Source organism: Triturus cristatus, chromosome 3_2, assembly GCF_964204655.1.
Source record: "Triturus cristatus chromosome 3_2, aTriCri1.1, whole genome shotgun sequence".
Lineage (NCBI taxonomy): Eukaryota > Metazoa > Chordata > Amphibia > Caudata > Salamandridae > Triturus > Triturus cristatus.
In genome coordinates, this window is record NC_140584.1 from 509,337,947 (window position 1) to 509,363,291 (window position 25,345).

General features: G+C 43.8%; 1 protein-coding gene across 4 annotated transcripts in view; it reads left to right on the forward strand.

The window, feature by feature from the left end:
* Nucleotides 1–25,345, forward strand: part of USP47 (ubiquitin specific peptidase 47) — a 1,403,064-nt gene that overhangs the window by 466,052 nt on the left and 911,667 nt on the right. For all 4 annotated transcript variants that reach the window (XM_085648190.1, XM_085648191.1, XM_085648188.1 and 1 more), the window contains 2 exons: nucleotides 11,565–11,714; nucleotides 25,193–25,288. In XM_085648190.1, coding sequence (XP_085504316.1) covers nucleotides 11,565–11,714; nucleotides 25,193–25,288 — 246 coding nt within the window. The remainder of the gene's footprint in view (nucleotides 1–11,564; nucleotides 11,715–25,192; nucleotides 25,289–25,345) is intronic.

Sequence of the window (25,345 nt, forward strand, 5' to 3'; positions counted from 1 at the left end):
AACAAGCATACCAACTGCAACAGTGACAGGGTTATCTATTTGATAAAATGTCCTTGCGGTAAGAATTATGTGGGGATGACTTCTCGCAAAATTAAGCTGAGGATCTCAGAACACAAGAGCACCATACGGTGCAAGAAAAGTGCCACCAACCTGACCAGTCATTTCATCACAGCAGGCCATAAAGACACTGATTTGCATTGGGTTATCATTGAACAACCCTACATTCCCCCACACATTACAGATATTCAACGCTTTCTCTTATGCAGAGAACAAAAATGGGTTTATCGATTACATTCTGATGTGGTGGGGCTTAATGATGATATCCCTTGGCTGTTGTTATAATTTGCGACCCTTGTCCACTGGTTATCTTTATTCAGCATGAGCGCAATATCTAACACTTCCATCTTTCTGATAATGTTTGCATTACGATTGCTTTTGTCATTTAGGAGCTGTATGAGATCAGTGTAGTTAGTTGACACATGCGCATTAGGTTCGAACAGACCAGCGTTTCTTTCACACAGGCGCAGTCGGTTTGAGGGCTTTTCCTCGTTGTGGGTCCTTCGTGCCGTCATGCGCTTTAGCACACAACGCGACAGGCACTCGTTTGGCCACCATCAAGCGTAGACGCAGCTGCAACCAATTTGGTTCTATCACCATAAAACATGTCGAACCTCTCCGGTCGGTACCTCTGGTCTTGACTCAAAGACCGCCTCGGGGTACCGACGGATAGGTAAGTGTGGCGCTAATCTCTTGTCCGTGTATTGAGGCTCCAATTTTACCAACAGAGCATTTACTCACTCGATGGAGTCCTCTCTACTTTCAGTTCCTGATAAAGCCTTTAGCTGAGTGATCAATCACTCTAGATAGAAACACAGGGCTTTTCTCGAATATGTGTATCACATGTGACCGACTCTGTAGTAAGAGTGATTTTCGTTGCCGAATCATTCTGCACCTCGAATCTCTTTGACCTGATATGCAGGTCTCAGATTAAGCTATTACTCTGTTGTTCATGACCAGGATGCCATCCTCCACGATTTTAGTACTTGGACGTTACCTATTCTAATTTTGAGCCACTTTTTGGGGAGACGAATCTTAGGTATGCAAACCAGCAACTTTGTATTTTGTCTTCCTTTTTATTAGAGCGGGGCCCCTTTCCCTGAGCACAGACCAGGTTGAGGTGAGGGTATCACCCAAAATGTTTGGGTAAGTGCAATTTAATACACTATTAGATGCTGTGAAGCACTAGTCGTGCTTTTGTTGATGTCAGACAATGAGACTGTTCCTTTGCTGTTATTACAAAATGTAGGATGATTGTATTTCTTATCCATCTCTTTGTTTTCCTAGGTATCCGGTTTCGATATCTGTATAGAGTTGACCGGTGCGGTAGGATTGTCTGTGAATTTTTTCATTTTCAGTTGATTCACTTTTTTCACATAGTAGCAGCATTTTTTAGGTCCTGATGAATGCCCCTGATACTGTTTAGATCTATATGGGCAGAAACATGTCGACCGAATACTATGGATATTGAGCATAATGACAAACTATTTATGCTAAATTGCCATATTGCCTTTTAACAGTGGCAGTCGCACTCTACCAATTAAAGCACATTTGAGTTCCACTAGCCACTTTTATTGTCACCTTTATGATTTAGTGCTGCACTTTTAGGACCCCATTCACCAATTTGAGGACTCATCACATTCTTGCTATCACTGGAGATCTGACAGCAACCCTTGTATGCCATCTCTCTTTACACGTTACCAGGTCGTTCCATCAGGACTTGGTACGTTGTATCGAGATATACAGACCCAAATGATGACAAATATACTACTCCTCTGTGATTGATGGGTTCTGTTCCTAGAAGGGTTCTCTATTAATAAGAGATGTCGGAATGTTCCAGTATACTTTCTCTTTCTTTTTGTTGATACAGCACCAGACCCGGGTTGATTTAGTGTTTATGGCGATTATATGTTACCTCGTACTCTGGGTTTGCCAGGGGGGTCCTCATATGGGTGGCACCGGAGGTCATGTTTCAACATCACTCTGTAGACTCGGAAGGGAGGTACATCATCCCGTATGGTAAGTTAGATGCCATAGAAGTGTGCATTATCAATGTGTACGCCCCCAATGAGGACTATTCATCTTTTTTCCCTAACCTGATGAGGGTGGCAGGTACCCTATCTGGGAGCATCTGTGCTGCTGGTAGGGGACGTTAACTGTGTCCTGGATGGCGCCATTGATCATGAGCCCCAGACCCCGAACAAGACCCCGGATGATTGAGACGCTACGGGACATTATAGTCGCCATGCATCTGATGGATGGATGGATGGATGCCGCCAGCGGCACCCGACAGCCCGACAGTTTTCCTGCTACTCTCCTGCATTCGGAACCTTTAGTCAGTTAGACTGTTGGTTCCTCTCCACTGAATTAGGACCTGAAGTGGGAGAAATAACATTTACCTAGGTGCCTGTCCGCTCACTCACCTGTACTGCTAAGTTTGTGTGGGGCAAGAGTCAGCTTTGCTATACACCTGTGGAGGCTTAGGACTGACGTCCTATCAGACGCTCCATTTGCGGACGCACTATTGGCGGCCCTAGAACTATACTTTGCTGTAAACTGTGGGACTGCCTCAACACGAGCTCTTGAATGGGAAGCCATGAAGGTGGTTATAAGAGGAGAAAGTATTAAAACTTCATATGGGGTATGCAGTCAGCTGGAAACAGACATTGCCAAGCAGGAGGCCGTGCTGGGCGATCTAGAGAGAGCCCTCCTGGGGGCCTTCCACAGGATGGAGGAGTGGCGGGCATGAGACCTTATTGACAGATTTTCATAGATTAGAAAAACATGTACACTCCACGAACCGACAAAGATTACACATGGAGGGAGATAAAGCCGGGGCTCTGCTAGCTCGCCTGATTAAACGACAATCCGATATTAACCCTATTGTACAGCTTAAGGACCGAGACGGCACCACGGTTTTTTCACAAACTGCAATTGTGGCTATCCTGGCTGAATACCTTGAAAAAGTATATGCACAACCACCCCCGTGCAACGGGAGAGGATCTGAGAATTTCTAGACTTGATTGAGCTCCCCCATCTCTACGCAGAAGTGGCAGATTACCTAAACGTTTCTATACAACAGGAGGAGGTTATGCTGGCTATCCAACCGCTAAACATCGCTAAAAGCCTGGGGGCCGATGAGCTACCTGCAAAATTCTATCAAAAGTACATACCCCCCAGCTGGCTGACCACTTAGTGGAGGTCCACAACGAGGAACTAGGACGGGGCATGCTCCCGCAGTCTGAGCTCACCAACGAATAGCTACCATGGGTGGGGAAGGGGTGAGATATTTGGGAGTACAGCTGGCGAATACACCTTCCGCATACCTCAACCTCCATATTGGGAGTGTGATAGAGGGGTTGTGTGGCTTTAGAATGTTCTGGTGGGATTTACCTTTGTCCCTCATGGGTCAAGCTGCAATAATTAAAATGAAAGGAGTCTCCCCCCCCCGAATCCCATACATCGTACGACACGTGGCTGGGATTTGAGGAACACTGGGAGGGTTTATAACACAAGAGGAAGCCATAGATTTTTTACTTGGGGGCAGGACAATTCCTACAATATGGGGAAATCTCCAGTGTAACCCGGAAGATATGGCCAGGGTTTCCTGCAGAGTCCTCCAGCACCAACATTCTGAAGGTAATGCTATACATGGCGCTGGGTAGATGATTAACATCCCACCTAAACAGAGACCTAAGGGATGACTTGCCAGGCGGCGCCCTGCCAGTGAAGCAAAAGTGGGACGCTTTACTGGAGGAGCTGCTGTCGGACAGAGTGAGAGAGTACTTGAGGGGGTACGTGCAGTCTGCTCCAATGCACGATTTAAACTCCTACAATACAACCTAGTCCACCAAGTGTATCTCACGCCGAGCAGATTACACATAATCCACCCAACCCGAAATGATGAATGTCCGAGATGTAAGTCACAGGCAGCGGACTTTATTTATATGGTTTGGATGTGCCCTATACTGTTCTCCTACTGTGATACGGTGATAACACGCCTTCAGAGAGACACGGGATGGGTCTCTAAAGAGATCCGACAAGTACTGTTGGGCCTATTACCTAACCCTAAACACAAGAGATTAAGTAGGCATTTTCTCTCTCTGGGGTTGGAGCTAGCAAAAAGGTGAATTATAATAGCATGGCTCCGACCTGGGCCCCCGCAGGTAGGGGAGTGGATGTAAGACGTATGTGAGTGGGTGACAGCAGAAAGGGTGCAAATTGAGCTGTTCGTTAAGGATGAAAAATTAGACAAACCCCTCCTGGCATGGTATCAAATACTGGTAGACCTCAGAGGGGGACAGGATGCATGAACCCAGGAGTATACAAATGAGATGGGTGTCACATCAAGGAGGGGAATTTCGGGCATGACCCACGGCTACCGCTAAGGAATAGTATATAACAACTATTCACAAAATAATACTGAAACCGTGACTCCGTTTAGAGCAGGAAAGGGGTACATTGGGAGTTGGGATTAGCATGATTCATGTAGAGATTATGAGAAGTACATGTTGTACATAAGACACCAATGGAAGAACAAGCACATGGGAATATGGACTGGAATCCCTTATTAGTTCTCCTTGATTTGTATAGATAGATCACCGTGAATGATAGGAAATGATATGATCGACTCCTGTACTATGATTGGCAGGGAGGAATGGGGGAATATGTTATCTCAACATCTGCTTGCAAATGTTATCTATATGATACATAAATGCCAATAAAGTTTATTAAGAAAGACATTCACTAGGTTGTGTGTCTGATTTTCGGAATTTAAAAAGTTAATCTGTGTCCACGTTTATTTAGTGTATGCCAAGCGTTTTATTGGGTGGAAACCAGAACTGCATTAATCCAGTGAAGTAATAAGCACACACAGATACGGTTTCCGACCCTCTCTCACTTATGAGAATTTTACTGAGGAAGACCGCCTTGGAATTCTGCAGCAATCGGAGTTGTTCTGAATCAGGTGTTCACTCAATTAGCGATCAGGTGGCACTTAATATTTTATTGACGTTTAGCACAGTATGGTCAAACCTAGAAAGCAAAATATGTTGTGCAACATTAAGTGATATTCTGAAGTCTGAATGGAGTCTGAAAATAATGTGACTAAATTTCATTCAAGAATCTGTCAGGGTGAGTTTTTGCAGTGGTTATTGCTTACTTTGAGACTAAGATGACAACATTATTGCAAAGATTTTAAGTGTTCTTTCCTTTCCATAGTGAGTAGACCTGGGTGGTGAACTCTGCTCTGTTCGTGGAGTTTTCCATGCTCTGTGGAGCACACAGAGTTCTGAAAAACTCTGCCTTGCATAGCAGAGTTTTTCCTTGCGGAAAATCAAATGCTAGACTACCTCCCAGCGAGATTTCTCAACGTGGGCTGTCGCGAATGGTCGCCACTGCTTGCGTTGAGAAACCTTCCGTTCGCGTTGAGGAAGCTGCTGCTTGAGTAGAACATGTACTCGAGTTTCAGAAAGAAGCAGCACCCTCTTGTGCTATGCGTGGTGCAGTTCACACTGATTTTATAGCATGCCACAAACGCAGTCACTAAAAATCAGAGCGAATGGAGCAATGTAATACACTCTGCCGCTTGTGGAACTCCACGTAGTTTAGGATTTTTTAGTCACCTAGGCTTAATAGTGAGCACCAAACACAAGTTTGAAGTAAGGCATACAACCCATTCTCAAAGTCAAGAAAAGTTAACAAACTTCCTCTGATGCAAAGATCATTGGTATTGCAGAAGCATCCACCAACAGGCAGTTATTTAAACCTGAGCACAACACATCCCAAGCACAGATACAATTGGATTCTGGTTTGTTGTTACAACTACTAGCACTGAAAGGATCTTAAAAGAAACAAATCTGAAAAAAAATTAGATGCCCAAGACATATGCTGAGTAATCACATATGGGAAGGGATCATCCTAGATCTCGTGGCAAACCTATCTGAATTCATCACTAATCTGAACCGTACAGATCTGTGGGAATTACTGGTCACGCTCGCAGCTTTCAACAAGCACTGGTAATGCATTTGTTTCACCTATGCCATGAATATTGCGATGTTTTTATGTATCACTGTCCGGGACGGAGGAGAAACCTCCCTGACAAGTATCACGGGAGTGGTGAGCGTTCAGCGCAGCGGGCAGACCTTCTGACTCGAGAGCCCGGGATCCCAAGTCGAGTGTTGGCGCAACATCCTGTGGAAGCCTCAATGTAAGCCCAAGCAGCGGTGTACACATTCCCTCCAACTGAGGAAGGCGGCTTAATGCGGGGAACGATATGTGTAGTAGAAGTAACCCTGTATTGAGGTAGTGCCTGGCTTATGCAGACTGCCGCGTGTGCAGAATTTGCTGAGGTCTGTTAAAAATTTTCTGGATACGCGAGGTCTATCTTTAAAAAAAAAAAATAATAATAATATATTAACACTTAATTGTTCCACCATTCCCCTGATGGAGGGGCGGCAGACAGCTTGCGGTAGGCCCTTTGTAAGGTAGGAGACTAGTGGGCCGCACCTATATTCAAATTTTTTGTAGTCATCCCGAAAGATGTCAGACATTCTTTCGAGACTCAGCAATCGCCAAAGGCGGGAGTGCCAAAGTGAGATAGCAGGTGCCTCTTTTTTCTTCCAGGCCGCCGCAATTTCTGTTTTTACCGCTCCTATGCAGGTCCACATAATGGCCTTATCGGCCTTGGTTTGATGTTCTAAAGAAGGGTCACGGAGACCCAGCAATGTCTCTGCCAGCGTAGTTGGGATGGGATATCCCAATATCTCTTTAATGTGGGCAAGTATCGCTTTCCAAAATGGCCGGATGGATGGGCAGTCTCACTATATGTGGTGGAAGTCCCCAACTAGACCACAACCCCTCCAGCAGAGGTCCGATGTGTTTGGGAAAATGCGTTTAAGCTTAGAGGGGAATAGATACCAGTCCATCATGGTTTTGAGGTTGGCCTCTCGCAATTCCACATAGTGATTACATTTTGCGATGTCTGACCATAGACCCTCCCATTCCCTGTCGGAGATAGCTTTTTGAAGAAGTTTTTCCCACATGTGGGTGTAGCGAGTTCTTGGGGAGTGTAGGGTGTGAAGCATATATTTGTATAGGAAGGAAATCACCCCTCTCATAGTGCTGGCGTTGAGGACATATGTTTCAAATGTTGTGAGGGAGCATGTGGCCACTTCGTGTGTGTGAGGTGTAGTGGACCAGTGCTTTAGTTGGAGGTATCGGAAGTGTTCTGACTGCTCTAAGCCGTAGTCTCTTCTGCAGTTGTCGAAGGTAAGTATGTCAGTGTTGTGAAAGGGATGCATCAGTGCCCGGCATCCGCCGTCTTTCCAGGCGTCAAAGGGTCCCTCATGGAGAGCAGGCGGAAAGTCTGGATTAGAGTGGAGCGGGGTAAAAGGTGAGGGGAAGGCTGTCCATTGGTCATTATGACATAGCAAGTCCCAGACCATCGGAGTGGGGGTGCTAATATAAGCATTCCTTGACCTATTTTTCTGGGGCGCCAAATGAGATCCCAGATGGTCTGACCTGTGAGGGAGCGATCCATATGTAGCCAATGTTTCTCCGACTCACGTTTGGACCATTCAGTCACTACTCGTAACTGGGCCGCTTTGTAATAAAGATTGAAATTGGGAAGGCCTACCCAGTCTGTGGGACGTAAGCGTCGTAGCGTTGAGTAAGAGAATCGTGCTTGACTGCCCTGCCATATGCATTTCAAGATCATGGATTTAAGTTTCGGGAGAAAGTCTCTGTGAAGTTCTATAGGAAGGGCCTGGATCAGATATAACAATTTGGGCAACATGGTCATTTTGATCACATGGACGTGACCGAGCCATGAGATGAAAAGAGGTTTCCATCTAGCAAGGTCGGCCTGAATTGTGTAAAGAGTGGCAGGAAAGTTAGCTTTAAAGAGCCCGTCAACACGCGGTGTTAGCTGTATCCCCAGGTACTGTAGGGAGCGGGACGCCCATTGGAGTGAGGTGTGCTGCTGTAGCGCCTCCACCTCAGCTTCTGGTACAGTCCGGTTAAGGATGTAGGATTTATCGAGGTTAATTTTAAATCCCGCTACTGCCTCGAAACGCGCTAATTCCAGCTGGAGGTGGGGAAGGGAGGAGGTTGGCTCAGTGAGTGACAGAAGTATGTCGTCTGCAAAAAGCGAGATTTTATGACTGTCACCACTAAAAGGCATCCCCTTGATCTCCGGAGCTTTCCGTATGGCCTCTGCTAATGGCTCAATGCTAACGGCAAAAAGCAGGGGGGGCAACGGACATCCCTGACATGTCTCTCTGGAGTGGAGGAAGGGGGCCAAAATGATCCCATTCACCTGCACCCTAGAGCCAGGCTGGGCATAGTTAGCTCTAAGCATAGTTAAAAAATCCTCGGAAAAGCCAAAGCGAGCAAGGGTTTTAAAAAGAAAAGGACCAATCCACCCTGTCGAATGCTTTTTCGGCGTCCAGACCCATGAGTACCGCTGGAATTTTCTGTTTGGTTGCCTTCTCAATCAGATGTATTATGCGTCTGGCATTGTCGTGGGTCTAGTACCCCTTAATGAATCCGTACTGGTCAGGATGGATTAGGTCTGGCACAAGATCGTTAAGCCGAGCAGCCAGGATGGCTGAATAGAGTTTCGTATCGAGATTTAACAACACGATGGAGCGATACGAGGAGCAAAGTTGCAGGTTCTTCCCTGACTTGGGGATTACTGATATTAAAGCGTCGGTCATCGAAGCGGGGACCCGACCCGTTGATGCCATCTCGTTAAAACGGCAAGTGAGGTGGGCTAAGATTTCCGGGGGCAAACGTCTTATAAAAATAGGCTGTAAGACCTTCAGGCCCAGGGGCTTTATGTCATTTAAGGGGACTTTATGGCTGTGGTTATTTCTTCAGAGGTGGTGGGTGCCGTCAGGGTGTCGTTTTGAACTTGTGACACCTGAGGGAGAGAGGACGCGTGGAGGTAACTGTCCTGTAGTTCTGGGGCTCAAAAGTACATTTTCCAGTAGAGGAAACCACTATGTTCCATTAATCTGGATGACATATCGCTTCCATTCCTTTGTCTTTATTACACCTCCTCTTTTATTTTCAGACTTTCAGCCATTATGGGAAGAGATGAATGGCCTAGGGGTGACTTGTTTTCAGATTACTAAGGTAGTGTCTACACCACTATACCCTTGAAAGCCCTCATTGAGACTGTATTTTAAACACACCAGATATAAAACATTTCTAATATTTCATAAAATGTGACAGAATATAGGGAGACTGCAATTTTTCATGTTTTAACCAATACACCTTCTTAGGCCATAATCCTAGTATACTGCCATCAATACATTCAAAATGATCTATCCTCTTGGTGAGATTTGGAATGCTTAATTCTTAACACGGCCTTTTGCCAATATTTGCAAGATAGACGTTTTGTCTAGCATCTCCCTTTGAGCGAAATTGACCTTAAATAAAATTAATTTTTGGCATTCTTCATCAAGACACCTAGGAAGAGGTTTATACATTATTTTAATATAGATTTTGTTTATGTGCATAAATCTGATTTCCATACTCCTAAATGGACGAGACATCATGCCACCAATGTCTCAAAAGAGGACATCAGTTTTAGCAACGTGTGCACAATCTATTATCAGTGTCTAGTGTCTTGGAGTGAATTATTTTGAAGGTTAAATGATTTATATTCTACTCCTCATTGATTGTACAAATGTGTTCTCTGAGAAACTTCTGAGTGCTTTTGCTGTCATTGCTCGAGGCAAACACCATCCATATATTTGCATTATATCTTGTTATTCTATTGGGATCGAGTGTTTCATTAACTTAATAAAGACTAATATTGACTGTGAATTCCCAGGAATAAACTATTCCATTCAGGATCCCCACTCCTATGTAGGGTGTCTATCTATTTTCTTTTCCATCGCGGTTGCACAACTTGGAAAATCACTGGTCTGGCTTTGAAGGGACCCGCCTGCTCCTAAAGCGTGGTAGCTGGAATTTAAATCTCTTGGTGGCCTGGAAATATCCATCATTCAAAATGATCTGCAAGGGATTAACTTAAAAAGAATTTGAGATCCTATAAAAGAATGAATGTTGACGCTCCTTGCTGGTTACACTCCTGAATGATGTGAAATTAATTTTGCTTCAATTGTTCATAAATCAGTGTTGTATTGTTTAATAATTTGTTTAATTATGTATGACTCGAGCAGCACTTTATTATGAAGTTAAAATTTATTTCTGTAATCTTATTCATGTTTGATACTTTCCTAATTAAAAAAAATCCTTTCATATAGGATGGGCTGTTTCCCCACAAAGTTCTTAACCGTGAGTGGAAAATTACTTAGTCTTATCTAAAGTAGAGGCTTTGTGGGTATTAAGAATATAGTTCTGGACATATTATGTGTGCGCCCCACTGTGCCCCACCTTGATGGATGCTCGTTGATAAATACTGTGCCAAATTGATTTGTTGCAAATACAAATAGAAATTTGCAGGTGAGCTTTGATTCAGTCTACTTTACCAATATGCTCCGCTAAATTGCAAATTTGTTAAATCTATGGATTATGTTTCATAGTTGCTGACGAATTTATGAACAGCTATTTTATCTCCAAATACAGTATTTTCCTAAGTGTTAAATAATATGGCAAATTACCTTGTTTTAGATTTTGTGTAGCGTTGCACGCTGTCCAAATGAAATGATCGAGATAACTAATCACTTTATTGTTTTATTGATTAAACATAATTGGGTATTCTATCTCTCTGAAGAAATATTGTGCCGCTTTTACTCCTTTTTAGATTAATTTGGGAATTGTGGTGTAACGGTTTTTGTTAACCATATACTAGAACATCTTAAGAAGGGCTCACAAAAAAACAGGAAGAGATGTGACAGGAGGGTGATTTATAGTGAGTATTTGTTTTTTTTAATTAAAAATAAAGGACTGCTTAGGAAAACAGTGTACATGAGATTAACTGGCTTACGTCTAATCATTAAAGTACAGAATGCGACGACGAAGAGAAGAGGAGCTAATACAGTTTCCTGATTTTCCTGACTGTGTCAGCAATGGTTTTACTTTAACCCATGACTGATTAGGATGTGCATTCAAAAACCTTACTATTTGAGTGTATAATTACTCTTGTAAATAAGTAAGATTGTTACCCAGTGTTTTCTTCGAAGAACCTTTTTTCATGGAAGCGCCAAAGCAGAATGAGCGCCTCATGCTACTAATAAGCCATTTTGAATAACTCGAGACACAAAGAGAACTGGGTTAGTGATAAATTCAAACAATTCAACTGGAATGCATATTTGCCTTAAATGCAAATTGAAATTTTTGAATTCTTTGAGTGTTAATTATCCACTTACTCACCCGTCACTATTGAGACCTAATTCGAACCTCCAGCCATCTTTGTATAAATATCAGTGTCATTTCTATAAAAGGCAGTGTTTGTTTAAAACATCTGTTTCAAAGAAGGGGTCATCTCAGACCTACTGAAATGCTGTTAAAAATGTGTTTTTATGTTACTACAGGCAGATCTCATCAATCAACTGTATCAAGGCAAGCTGAAGGACTATGTGAGGTGTTTGGAATGCGGTTACGAGAGTTGGAGAATCGACACCTATCTTGATATTCCACTTGTAATAAGACCTTATGGTGCCAGCCAGGCATTTGCTAGTGTGGTGTGTATTTATGAATGCCTTCTTACTTATTCATGCTTGCATAATGCTGAATGGCTCATTAGTTTAGTTTAATCATGTACATAGGACGGACACTCTATTGCCGTTTTCCTTTTTTTATGGTTACCCTTTTGTGCAAAGTTTGGCTAGATGACACTAACATTTAAGTTCTTTAAAGAAGGTGTTCCTAATTGAAGTGACAGTACATTATATATATGTGTATGATACGGACACCTGACCTGCATTCATATTAAGAAGACATATAGGGCTACATGGTTATACATGAAGAAGCATAGGGAGTATGATTTTTTTGTTAAACCATTTGAGAAATCTTAATTTACCTATAATAGCCAGAAGCTACATTATTAATTACTTTATCATGCCTCTTGTGTTACTTTTTCAGGATTAACATCTACTTTATGGACAGTTCCTGTTCTTTTATGAAAAATGTCTTGTCGGATAAGAGTTGTGTTCACTTTTTTACAAATGGATAAAGCAAGATACCAAAACAACTGGTACTGCTTTGAGAAGTGGAGAAAAGATTAGGTACAAAAAGTGTGAGCTATAGGTTGCTCTTCTCAATTGTGAATCATTTTAGGCAACACCAAAGTTAAAGTGAACATAGGGCTTGTTTTGATGCAGAGAAAAATCTGTTTTAAGCTTCACTGGCCCTTAATCATGGGCATGACCAACTTAATACATTTTCTTTAGAGAATCTTCAGGACAGCCAACCAACACAACAGTAGTATAATTATGTAAAAATTAAGCCTGGGCTGTGAACTTCGGAGTTGTTCGCATTCCACGCTACGCGTAGCTCGCAGAGTTTAAAAAAACTCTGCTCCACTTAGCGAAGCAGAGTTTTTGCTCTCGTTAGTCAATGTCAAGTTCGCGAGCGAGGAAAATCCACCTCCCAGTGCGATTTTTCAACGTTCGCTATATTCAACGTAAAATTGGCGAGCGTGGAAAAATCAAGCTCCCGGCGAGATTTCTCAACGCAGGTAGTCAGAATTCTCATTGCGAGTGGTTGCGTATGCTCATGACTGCTAGAGTTGAGAAACCGCCCGTTTGCGTTGAGGAAGCTGCTGCTCGAGTAAAAAATCTACTTGAGCGGCAGAAAGGAAGCAGTGCCCGCTTGCATGGTGTGTTTGCGGTAAAAAATCTACTTGAGCGGCAGAAAGGAAGCTGCGCAGTGCGAACAAACACCCAGTGCTGAAAATCTCTGCGAACAGCACTTATCTAACGCACTCTGCCACTTGTGGAGCTCCGCGTAGCGCGGCTCAGTGTTTTTTGCACTTTGCGGAGTCCTGTGTAGCGGAATATCGCAAACTCCCCTCAGGCTTAGTATAAATGCAATGTTAAGACTACTGATGGTAAAAGGCGTATGAATTGAAAAGATTAAGTGTCTGTAATTTTTAATGACGTAAGCTTCCATGACAGTCTTTGCTTAAGATCTACTAATGTGATTACATTACTTAAAATATTTTTTTTAATAATCTACACACTATGACTCAATGGATTGTTTTGAAGCCATTTGAGTCTGTACAAAAGGAATGCAGAAGGAAACGGCTTACTCATTTTAGCTGATTATTCTGGGGGTTTACGTTGTACTCACTGTCTTATTACGATTTATGCAGCCCTTTAACCATCTCCAGAGAACATTCATCCATTTGTGTAAGTTGAAATATAGGTTTATAGTGGCTTCATCATAAAAAACTAAAAGGTTAAGGTTCCATATTCACCTTGCGTCCCAGCCACACCACAAACAGGAGGATATAACAGATTACAGAGATTAAAGAGATAACATAGCAAAAGGGAGAGAAGTCTTAGCTTATTAATGTTACTTAATGTTCATGTAGTGTCTCTTGCATGCATTCCTTGGCAATCACGGCTGTTTTACAGTGCCTCCCAGGTAATACTGTTCTTGTGCTCGTTCTGAAATGATGCAGGCAAAAAGGTAAATAATTTATTTGCCAAAAGTCCCTGAATGTCTGATGCTACTTGTTCTCCTTCTTCCTCTAATTTTCCATTTGCTGGGAAGTGATCTTTTAGTTGGGAGCGGTAGAGAACCGGGACATTACAATAGGTCTGTAAAAGATGATTTGCAAATCAAATGGTTGGAATGCATGAATAAAAGAGGTATTCACTGTTTACTTATAGGGCAATAGATAGTATAGAAATACCGTCCCCCCGCATTCCCCACATCCCAGAAACAGTTGTTTCCTCCAGCTAAGTGTGCAGAGTCATTGCTCAGTTGTGAGCACAATCCACAGTTTAATCTTCTACACTCCACTGGCATCACCAGTTAATGGTCCAGCAGGAGAAAGAGTGATTATCAATCTCACTCTCCAATTCGGTCTTTCTTTTTTTGTGTCTTATTCTCTTTTCCTTTCATTATATACCCTTCCTGAGTGTAAGTTATCTGTAGCACAAATGGCACACATCTTTCGTGGCATTGCTAAGGAAATAGCACACCTGCCCATCTTGGGCATGACCTCTGTAAAGCAAATAATTCACTTACCTCTCCTATGTAAGAGTTATGCAGTGAAAACTCCATGCAGATTTCTCACAGTAACACATCTGTAAACAACTATCTCACCTACTGTTCCGAATTGCTTTATTGCAAATTGCATGAGGACTTCTCTTGAGCTTGCTTTTCTAAACCTTAATGTTATTAGCGTATCCATCCCCAGTAGCATGTAAGCATTAAATGAAGTTTGCAAGTCGCTCCATTGCTTGTGGATAGACCGCACAGAACCTGAATCATCAGACCATAGAAGCTTAGTAAAATGTTGTTATGTTGTGTGTATTTGTAAAGTGCACTATCACCTGTGAGCTATCCTGGTGCTGAGCAGGTGTGTGTGCGCATAGCCTTGCCTAGGGTAGGTTGGTTAGTTGAAAAGCCAGGTCATCAGCTTCTTGGGGAATTTAAAAAGAGAGAAGGAGGCTGTGATGTGGAGTAGGAGGTCGTTCTACTCTCTGGGAGCCATGTAGAAAGCCAATCCTCCTGATCTGGTTCTGTTTATGCGTGAGATTGGATCATTCAATTAAGTTGTACTCCATTTGCCAACCTGAGATCCCTTCAGATGTCAATAGCGAATGTTAATTCACAGAGACAGTTTAGCATCTTACAAGATTACATACAGAGTATAGGTGAAGCCCCCTTGTTGGTGCCAGTCTGGTTACTGCTGATGGGTCCCCCCTCGTCTCCAGCTGTCTCCTTCAAGCCTATTACTGGACCTATGCAGACTCTGGTACAACCTTTCACTGAGGCCCAAACTCTCTATTAGATTACAAAGGCACAACCTGTTGTCATGCTTCTGGACTCTAACCTTGTGCCTCTTCAGTTTCAGCTATCAATAGACAATCCATTGTCTTTTTACCTGCGATTCGGGTTCTATGCTACAGAAACGTGCACCCCAGGTCATGAATGATTGATGGTGGAGAGGAAGGCTTGCTTTACCCTCATTACACTGAGGATGCCTAATACTCTAATATACAAAACACCTGTGGACTTGATACCTCTCCTGAGACAAATCTGGACTCGCCTCCTGGGTCACCAATGGAAGAAAGTGCCTCATTTGCTGTTGCCGTTATTCCTCATGTTTACACCCTTCACAACTATGCGTAGCTGCCTGCTGCATCACCGGTCTTCCTCTTTACTGTTATGTCAGATCATCACATGAGTGAACTGTAGTCTGTACATCCACTACACTCGAAATTGTTTCTGGACAAATTTGCGCTGAAGATTTGTGCTGCTTTCTTACCAAAAGTCATAACTCCTTTCCATGTTGGTAGGCCATATCTTTAACAACTTTATTTGCTTCCCTTGAAAGAAGAGGAGAGACTCCATTTATTGGTCCCCAAAAGGGATTTAAGTTCTTTACATTGATCATATCCAAGACCATCTAGAAGACTATCACATTTTTGTTGGCTTTTCCTGGAGCAAAGAAATGGAAAATTGTGCCGAAGGACCCTATCAAGGCGAATAGCCATCTGCTGCACCGAGGTCAAGAAAGCCCACAGAATATCTGAGAATCCATCCAAACAGTTTCCAAGGACGCTATCCTGTTTTGGCACAAGGAGTGCCTGACCTTGACATCAGCCAGGCTGCAGTGTGAATATTCACATAGCATGCTGCCTCGGCAGCTGCTCCGGCAGGGTTGACACTTTGCCTGCTCGGACACGCAAGACATTTAGGTGTGAAGCCACTCCACAGACCCTCCACCTTGGTGAGGTATTGCGTATGTGTCTATTCTCAGGTGAGAAATCAGCGGTTAAAAGTATTAATAAGAATTAGTTACCTGCCTTTGGTTACACTCTTTCTGGTGGATACTCCGTCTAACTGCAGATTCCTTAGTGTCCGCCCACTTTTCCATTCGGTGGAGTGATCTCTTGTCCATATTTGAAAAGAAGACCCAGGCGAAATTTAAATAACACTGGCATAATTTTAGGAATTTTGTATTGTGCTTGTTACACAAAGTTCTTTAAATTATGCTTTTACTCCACATTGCAAAAGTACTCTCCATTCGCTGTAAAATTTTACATCGAGCATGTGGGAATAAAGCAAACGGTCAGAATGCAAGCAGCAGCCTCTTGAGTTTTTGCGCAATTATTTTTTTTAATGCAAAATGTGAGGACGAATTTTGCGCTAAAATATAGTGCTAAATAACCGGTTTGCATTTTGCGCAAGTACGTGCAATTTCTCATAGTTTTAATGAAACACACATTTTTTCTTAATTACACAAATTAAACTGGAAATTTAGCACACCCTCACAACCCAAGTTAGTATTCAGTGCACTGTAACCAATAATTGTTCACGCTCCGCGTCTGAGGGCATGGAAAAGAAAGAGAAGAAACTGATGTCCGTGCGTAGAGCGGCAATTCCAAGGTGAGGAACCTACGGCTGGAAAGAGTATCCACCAGAAAGAGTGTTACTGAAGGTAAGTAACTTATCTGATAGAGATTTCTTCCGCAGATTCCTTACCTTTTTGAATTTTTCCAAGTGTCCGGTAAGTAACTTGTTCTTCTGACCATCCAGTGGTTGAAGAGCGCTGAGGTAAAGCACTTTTCTGTGCATCTTAACTATTTTTGGTGTTTTTGCGTTTATTTGTTGGTTTTACTGAAGGTCTGGGAAACAATAAGGTCTCTGTAGCCAGACCAATAAACAAGATTTAGAGCGAGCAAGTTTCACTTTTCTAAAAATTTAGTAGTTCTCTTAATGCAGTATTTTTCAAAACCTACTGAAACTTCAAAAATGCATTACTTAAAACAGTTGATAATCTCTATAAATAGGACTAAAGATTTTCACTGTCTTACCAGTCAATACCTTTAAAAACCTTATGTGCTCAGTAGGGTTCATTCATTAAATAACATTTTTAGTAGTTCTTTTCTATATTTCATAAACCCAATTTATACAAAAATCAGAAAGTCTTTTTGTTATTCTTCTGAAAGTGAACTACATTTTATATACAGTAATGATTTGCAGGTCTCACTTCAACAATTGTTTACAACTGTAACCCACTCACGCAAGACTACTCATCTCACTAACTTGAAATCTTTCGATCCATTCATCCGCCTTTAAAAAACAAACACATATTCGATGTTTTTTTTTTTGTGGGTTTTTTTCAATGTTCCCTTTTTTTCCAGTCCCTTTTAGAAAGCAGCCCTCATATAACAGATTGATAAATTACAGTTTCAAACATATTTCTTATATATTATTTTAACCAGAATTTTCCATCAAAATCTATTTTTCTATACAGTCATTTAGATTTTTTTTTCATTCTGTGATTTTTCCCTTGTGTGGCTATAGCAATTATTCTATGTGCATTTAGGCGAAAACGCCTTCCTCAGGATAGCCACCGTGCTGTAGACCCATGAAGCTTTCCCAAAAAAACGCTAGAAATCAATTGTGTGGATGGATACATGATGCGATCTGTATGTATCCAACACCCTATATCAATCTGCCTTTACAGTTTGACGATCATGAGTTTGCTCCAAATCTATATATTATCCATAGTCCGATACATGTTCCCACTTTCCTGATATTAAAGCTTGGTTATGCTTTTCTTGATCTAATATTATAGTTTGGATTATCTTCTTGCAATCTCTCATTTGGACTCCTCACCATACACTGGCCTGGTTTCTCCCCCTACCATGGCTAAAGAAGAGGGGGCTCTTTCGCAGTGGTGTTGCGGAGGAGATCTGAGGTCCTGGACCTTCAGCTGCCATCAGTGGCGGTCAAGACTAACGCCTTAGGAAAGGTGCTTCAGCCGGGAGTTGCCCCCTCTGAACACTAACTCCCATTTAATGAAGCCCTTCGAAAGTTCAGGTTGGGGCATGGTCAAAACACTGTGCAAGGGGCTCCTGTGCACAGGATAATTGCCCGCTGCCATTGCTTCAGTCCTGGGTACCCCAGTTTCCTTGCCTAGTGCTTCACCCCGAATAGGTTTGTGGTCCAAGCCCACACTTCCAGTATCAGCCACGGCGTGTTCCCTACCTCTCCACTGGATAGGGAATCCAAGAGGCTGGATACCTTTGGAAAGAGGATTTTTCTCTTCTGCAGCCTAGCTGTGTGGTCGGTGAACACTACATGCCTTGCTGGCTGATAACAGCACGCTATATGGGATTTGGTTGTGCAAGTGCTGCCTATGGTCTTAGAGTAGGACCGAGCCACACTCTACCAAGCTATTGCTGATAGAAGAGATGCTGCAAAATTCACCATTCGATGTGGACTTGACACGAAGGACTTGCTGGACAGAAAGGATGGAGGGAGGGGGGACTCATAATTTCTAGCCCTGAAGTGCTGCACCTGACGGAGAACCACTAGCTTTTCAGTGGATGTCCAGGTCTCGCTCCTGGACATGCCCTTTGATGGCCCAACATTTGGTGAGAAGGCAGATTCGGTGCTGCAGCGCTTCATGGATAGCAGAGCTACAGCCAGGTCCTTGGGCCTATCCATAGTTCCTCGCCAACCCCAGTCTGGCTTCTTCACCTTTTGTGGCTATAGAAAGGCCTTCCAACAGCATTCATTCCCTCCCAACCACCAAGGCCAACAGGCTTCTCAGCCTTTTTATGGCTGAGGATGCAGTTCCCATAGACCACGTGGGACATGTCTGGCCAGTCCACTACTCCCCTGGCAGCTTCTGTCCCCGAATCCCTTTACTTTGCTCACATACCACCACAGGCTCAGATGAACTTCTGCACAACTGCCCCTTTTGGCCACTTACCATCAAAACTTGCAAGAACTTTTGCCAGGAGTGAATTGCAGAATCTGTCGTCCAAGCCTCCTTACCTGACCATGTTCCCTGATAAGTTGGTTCTTTGCACTAGGGCCTCTTTCTTACCGAAGTGGTAACACCTTTCCACGTGGGACAATCGGTCACCTTGCGCATTTTCTACCCTCCTTCGCACCCGTCTAAAGAAGTGGGGCAACTCGCCCTGTCTGGACCCAGAAAGAGCATTGTCGTGCTACCTTGACCACACTAAAGAGTTCCGGGTGGACGACCAACTGTTCATGAGGTACGCTAGACCAAAGAAAGGTCGTGCGGTGCAGAAAAGGACTCTCTAATGATGGGTTGTACTCTGCATCAGAATTGCTACGCTCTGGCCATAAAGCGGCTTCGTAGAGGCTTAAGGTCTCATTCCACCAGAGCTAAGGCTTCTGCCACAGCGTTGCAATGTGGTGTTCCAGTCCTCGACTTTTGTCAGGCAGCAACGTTGGCATCCCTGCACACGTTTACCAAACACTAGTGACTGGACAGTCAAGTCTGAAAGGATGGTATTTTTGGCTGCTCTGTTCTTCAAGACATCCTGGTCTAAACTTGTCCGCAGTCCCTCCTCTGGGGGGGTGGTATTGCTTTGGTATCTATTTAAAGATAAGGAATCTGCAGCAAGATGTCTCTATCAGATGGACAAGTTACTTACCTTCTGTAATGCCTTATCCGGTAGAGACATGATCTAGCCGCAGATTCCTTATCAACACTCCCATCCTCCCAACACTATGGGCAGGTTTTTAGGGTCAGAGCTTACCCCCTTTCAGGGCACTAATTGTTCAGAAACACACCAACTTCAGTGCACAGCGTGGCTCCGTGTTTCTGGCGTGGAAGTGTGTGAAAAGTAACTGACTTCAGCATGCCGAGGTGGTGCCTATATAGGTGACGCGGATGTCACAACAGTGGAGACGATGCCGAAGACGGCACTCGGAGCCAACCGACGCCACCTACCGGTGCACAAGGGTATTGCTCGGAGAAAAGTCTTCCCGGATCCAGTCTGACGCCTGGGAAATTCAAAGGTAAAGAATCTTCTGTGAAATCATATGTCTACCAGTTAAAGCATTACCGAAGGTAAGTAACTTGTCCATCAACACTTCACGCTTCATTCTGGCAACATTCAAAAGCCAGTGTTCTACGTAACAGTGCCTTCAAACAAACAAAAATATAATTGTTCTTTTGCAGCATGGGAGACATAACTGGCAAACTTGAGACCATGCTTATTGGTCCTGGGCATCAGCACTCAATTTTGGAGTTCAGGACTTATTTTTCATCATTGTACTTTGATTCAGAGCAACAGAGAGAAAAGCTGAAGAGGGATAACGAAGGAGTAAGATGGAGAGGAAAACCATGACAAATGGGGAATACTGAGATAATAAAAACATGCAAGTAGAAGAGAAGACGGGAAGTGTGGAGTGGTAGAAGAAAGACTAAGCAGCAATGGGTTTTTTTCACAATTCATAATAGAGTACATTGGAGCGACAAAACACAATGACCTCTGACTGTGAAGTCTCATATGGCAGTTTATTTTGCATTAAAAAATAATTGCATTAAAATCCGGGCAGTGTAGATTTGGGTGGCAAAACATTTTGGTCATCGATACATGTTCCTTTGGCGGTAGAACTGTAAGGTATAAATTGCATACCCCATGGAGACTGCTGCTCTAGAGACACTGTTGAAAATGTGTAAACTTCCAGAACTCATTTCCGTTTCCTTCTGAGACTTTGATTGCTTTTGCACTATCACAGAGTCTTGACCTTGTGTGGGCACTCATGAGTTGTCGCCTAAAGGTTGCATGACACTTAAATTTCAGTTTCTGGTTGTTCCACCATGCACAGATATTGTATATCTTGCTTTTAGTGTTGAATTCTGTTGAAATAAACTATTGCAAATGTCGAGTGGTCAGTATGCAGTATCTGTTAAGTGACTTCCCATAGAGACTTCTAAACACATATCCCTCACTTTTTGAATAGATTTCCCTAGATGTCAGACTAAATCCAGAAAATCTTCAATGGTAACCCTGCATATCGGCAAGTGGTGCCAGCGCCTCAGCATTGATCTTGTTCCATACTGGAACTGACTTGTGGGCCTGTAGAGTCTCCATTGATGCACTTTGACATCAGTTCCTTTCTTTCCACCCCAATGTACGTGGATCGAGAGCTACCCCTCGTCTCCTTGAGACTGCTTTTTTCCCCAAAATAAATCTGACAAAGTGCAAGGGAAAATGTCACCTCCCAATTCTACAGGACTCTACCACGTGGGAAATGTCGCAAACAGATATCTGTAAGTGACTCGCACATAATGTGACTGTGGTGCCTTGTGTCAGACTGTGCCTCTGAAGCCTGCAGTTGGCTGCGCCTTGGACCATTTGGGATCGGGAAGCGAAGTTGTTTTTAGCAAAATATTGCAAGACTCCACGTCAAGGTGAGCTCCTGGTCTTGCTTCTGATGCCAGTCCTAGTCAGGTCATTGTCGCAGTCCAAGTTTACAAAAGTGATGGCGGTAGTTACAGAATTCCTTCGGAGGCCAGGGATCCTAGTCTTCCCCTAACTTGATGCCTGGCTGTTGAAGGAAAGCTTGCCAGGAAGCTTTGCCTCTTTGGATGTAGCTAGGCTGCAAATGAAGTTTACTGGTGATTCACCCTATTCGTCGTCCCTCTCACATGCGGGAGACTTCACCAGCTGCTTCACCCGATCGGGTGACCAGCGGCAACACAATCAAAGCGGGCTGACAGCCATAACCCTCTGAATAGGGTCTCACAATAATTAATAGCTGCATATTCTGACTATTCGTCTGCATCACAGAAAATAGAATCTGCTTCATGAGGAAACTTTAAGTAAATGGAATTCTGGTCTCTGTTACCCTTGAGACCATCTACTGCTATTTGCCTTTGGGTCGGAAGTACAACCAGCAAAAGGACCGTAATCCTAGGAATTTAGCCCTGAAGAAGTCGCTGCGTACTTCATAGTAGCGACGAAACACATGTTGGCTAGGCTAAGACTCTGTACCAAGGAACGTACAAGGACAGTAAATCTTGGAACCACACAGAGCAGTGGATGAACAGTATTTATTATTCCTACACTCAATACTGTACTAACCTAATTCTATGTACCACTAGCGTTTGCAGGGGACCTTGGAGTTCAGGGATTTAAATGTAGTCCTCTCATTCTCCATGTGTGCTCCCTTTGACCTTTTACAAAGCTGTTCTCTCAGGCCCCTTACCTTCAAGACAGTCTTTCTTGTTTCCATAACATTGGTTGAATGAGTGAGCGAGTTACAACCCACCTTATGCCACTTTCTACCCATACAGGTGCGTTCTGAGGATGTCAGGCTAATTCCTTCTGAATGCCCTACTCACCGCCACTGACGACATCCACGCCATACTGGACCGGGGCCAAACGGCAGCCCTCATCCTTCTGGACCTCTCAGCTGCTTTCGACAGTCTCCCACCGCACACTAGCCATCAGACTCCACGACGCTGGCATCCAAAGAAAGACCCTCGACTGGATATGCTCATTTCTAACAGGCAGAACTCCGAGTCAGACTCCTGCCTTGTATCTCGGAACCAACAGAGACCAGATGTGGAGTACCCCAGGGATCCTCCCTCATCCCCACCTTCTTCAACATCTACATGGCCCCCCTCACAACCATCGTCAGAAACCACGGGCTATACATGGTCTCCCACGCCGACAGCACCCAGCTCATCCGCTCCCTCACCAAAGAACCCAGCATCACCAGGCACAACTTCCAAGAAGCGATGAAAGCCATCGCCACCTGGATGAAGGACAGTTGCCTGAAACTCAGCTCTGAGAAATCAGAAGTCCTCATCCTTGGCTCCACCCTGTCAGTATGGGATGACACCTGGTGGCCTCCTGCCCTCGTAAACCCCCTCACTCCGATAGACCATGCACTAAACCTCTCCATCATACTGGACTGATCACTCACCATGAACCACCAGATCTACACAGTATCCTTGGCCTGCTTTAATACCCTCTAGATAGTCTGAGAAACGTTCAGATGGATCCCCTTCGAATCCAGAAAAACTGTTGCAAACCCTAATCACTAGCAGATTGAACTACAGCAAAGCCCTCCATGCACGAATCAACAAAATACTCCCCTGCAACCTCCAGACCGTCCAGAACCCTGCAGCCAGACTGATCCTGGACATCCCCGGCCGCAACCACATCACCCAATGCCTAGGCGACCTCCATTGACTTCCTATCAAAAGAAGAATGACCTTTAAGCTCCTCACGCATGCATGCAAGGCCCTCCACAACATCGGACCAGCATACCTAAACAACCGCTTATCCGTCCACGCACCCAAGAGAAACTAAAGCTCAGCCGACCTCTCTCTGGCCACCATCCCACGCATCTACAAGACCTGAACGGGTGGAAAGTGCTTCTCCTACCTCGCAGCCAAGACCTGGAAATACCTCCCACTCTACCTCGGGCAAAGCCCTTTACTGCTCCAGTTCAGGAAGGACCTTCAGATGAACAAAGCACACTTCGGAGCAGCTGCTACCCCCCCCCAACCCCACCTCCCCCATCACCACCACCCCCAACCCAGCGCCTTGAGACACTCACAGGTAAATAGTTCACTTTACAAACCCCTGATTGAGTGATTGAAGTTGGTGACTCCCTTTCCTGTTGGTCAGAACATCACTCTTCCAGGGTTCTTTTCTCCTCCTCATTCCCCCCAGAGAAACTCCACTGGCTGGATCCAAAAAGGGCTCTCATCTTCTATTTTGATTGTACCCGAGAACACCAGTTGGCCGATCAGCTGTTTATCAGGTTCACTGGAACAAAGCAAGCATGCGCAGAAGTAGACCATCTCTCCCTGGATCATATCCTGCATTAAGATCTGCTATGCATTGGCAAAAAAGCAGCCCTCTGCAGGCTTGCAGGCTTATTCTGCTAGGGGCCAAGGCTGCTACCACTGCGTTGGCATGTGGGGTGCTTGTTCTGAACATTTGCCAGGCGGCTTCGTGGGCATCATTCCATATGTTTACGAAGCACTACTTTCTGGCCCGTCAAGTCCATCAAGATGGACTCTTTGCCTGTACGGTCCTGTAAGACTTTTTGGTTTGAGCCAGCTCAAAGACCCTCCTTCTGGGTGGTACGGCTTTGGTATCTATTCAAAAGGTGAGGAATCTGTGGTTAAATGTCTCTCTCAGAAGAACAAGTTACTTACCTTCAGCAATGCTCTTTCTGGTAGAAACTCTTATCTAACCGTAGATTCTGCACTGGCCCTTCCATCCGCCTCGTTATGTGATCTGAACTCTTCTATCATAAAAGGTTCCACGTTAAACTTCAGCACATTGGTCTCAATCAATCTGACGATGGCTTTGCGTCTGTCGGCGTAGGCGAGTCAGAAAGCAACAGATAGCAGCGTGCATGAGTGGAGCCTATATAGACCTGCGCAGGTCACTTCCAAACAATTTCGATGCATAGCTGCCGACGAGCATGGGTACTGCTGAAGATTTTCCAGGTCCAGTCTGGGGCTATTCAAAAGATGAGGCATCTGCAATTAGATAGTCTCTACCAGAAAAAGCGTTACCAAAAGTTGAATAACTTCTTAATCTGTTTGGTTACAAGGCTATGTACACAAAGAAAAAAGCTCCCGCCAAGAGTAATAGTAATTTCCAGATAACATCTCCTTGGTTATGGTTCATCTACCCTTACATCCCAGAGTGAGGTTTTCGACAGTCAACACTCCAATGAACTCACACCCTCCTGGTTTCAGCAGGAGAGTGGTATCATGTTCGCGCTCCCACTACTTAAACTTATTGCCTGTGAATAAAACACTGAAAGTCAACTAAATAAAACTTTGTACATGGGATTTCCTTCTCTCGATCGAATTGCGATACCTGCAGCGATTTCATCTTGTGCATCCCCAAAGGAGGATTTTTGGCCATTGATACTAAGTGGTTGTTATTGATCTGTGAATAATGACAAACTCTTTTCTACATTATGCAAGACTGTAGAGCTAGAAGCCACTTTACTAATGCAATGCTTGTGTTTTGCCCTAATTGGTATCTAGTAGCACTTCAATTCAGATGGTGGTGATCCTTGGTCTATGAGACTTGTACATCCTTACATTGACGGCCAGCTATGAAATATTGTTCGCGTATTTATTATTTTTTCACTGCAAATATTCTTAGAACTTGACATCTTAAAACTTATATTTTGCTATTGTATTTAAAATCTACTGCAGGAAGAAGCACTGCATGCGTTTATTCAGCCAGAAATCCTTGATGGTGGGAATCAGTACTTTTGTGAACGTTGCAAGAAAAAATGTGATGCCAGGAAGGCAAGTGATTTTGATTAAAGATTTCTTCTCATAACTTATCGCATATGGTCAGAATCT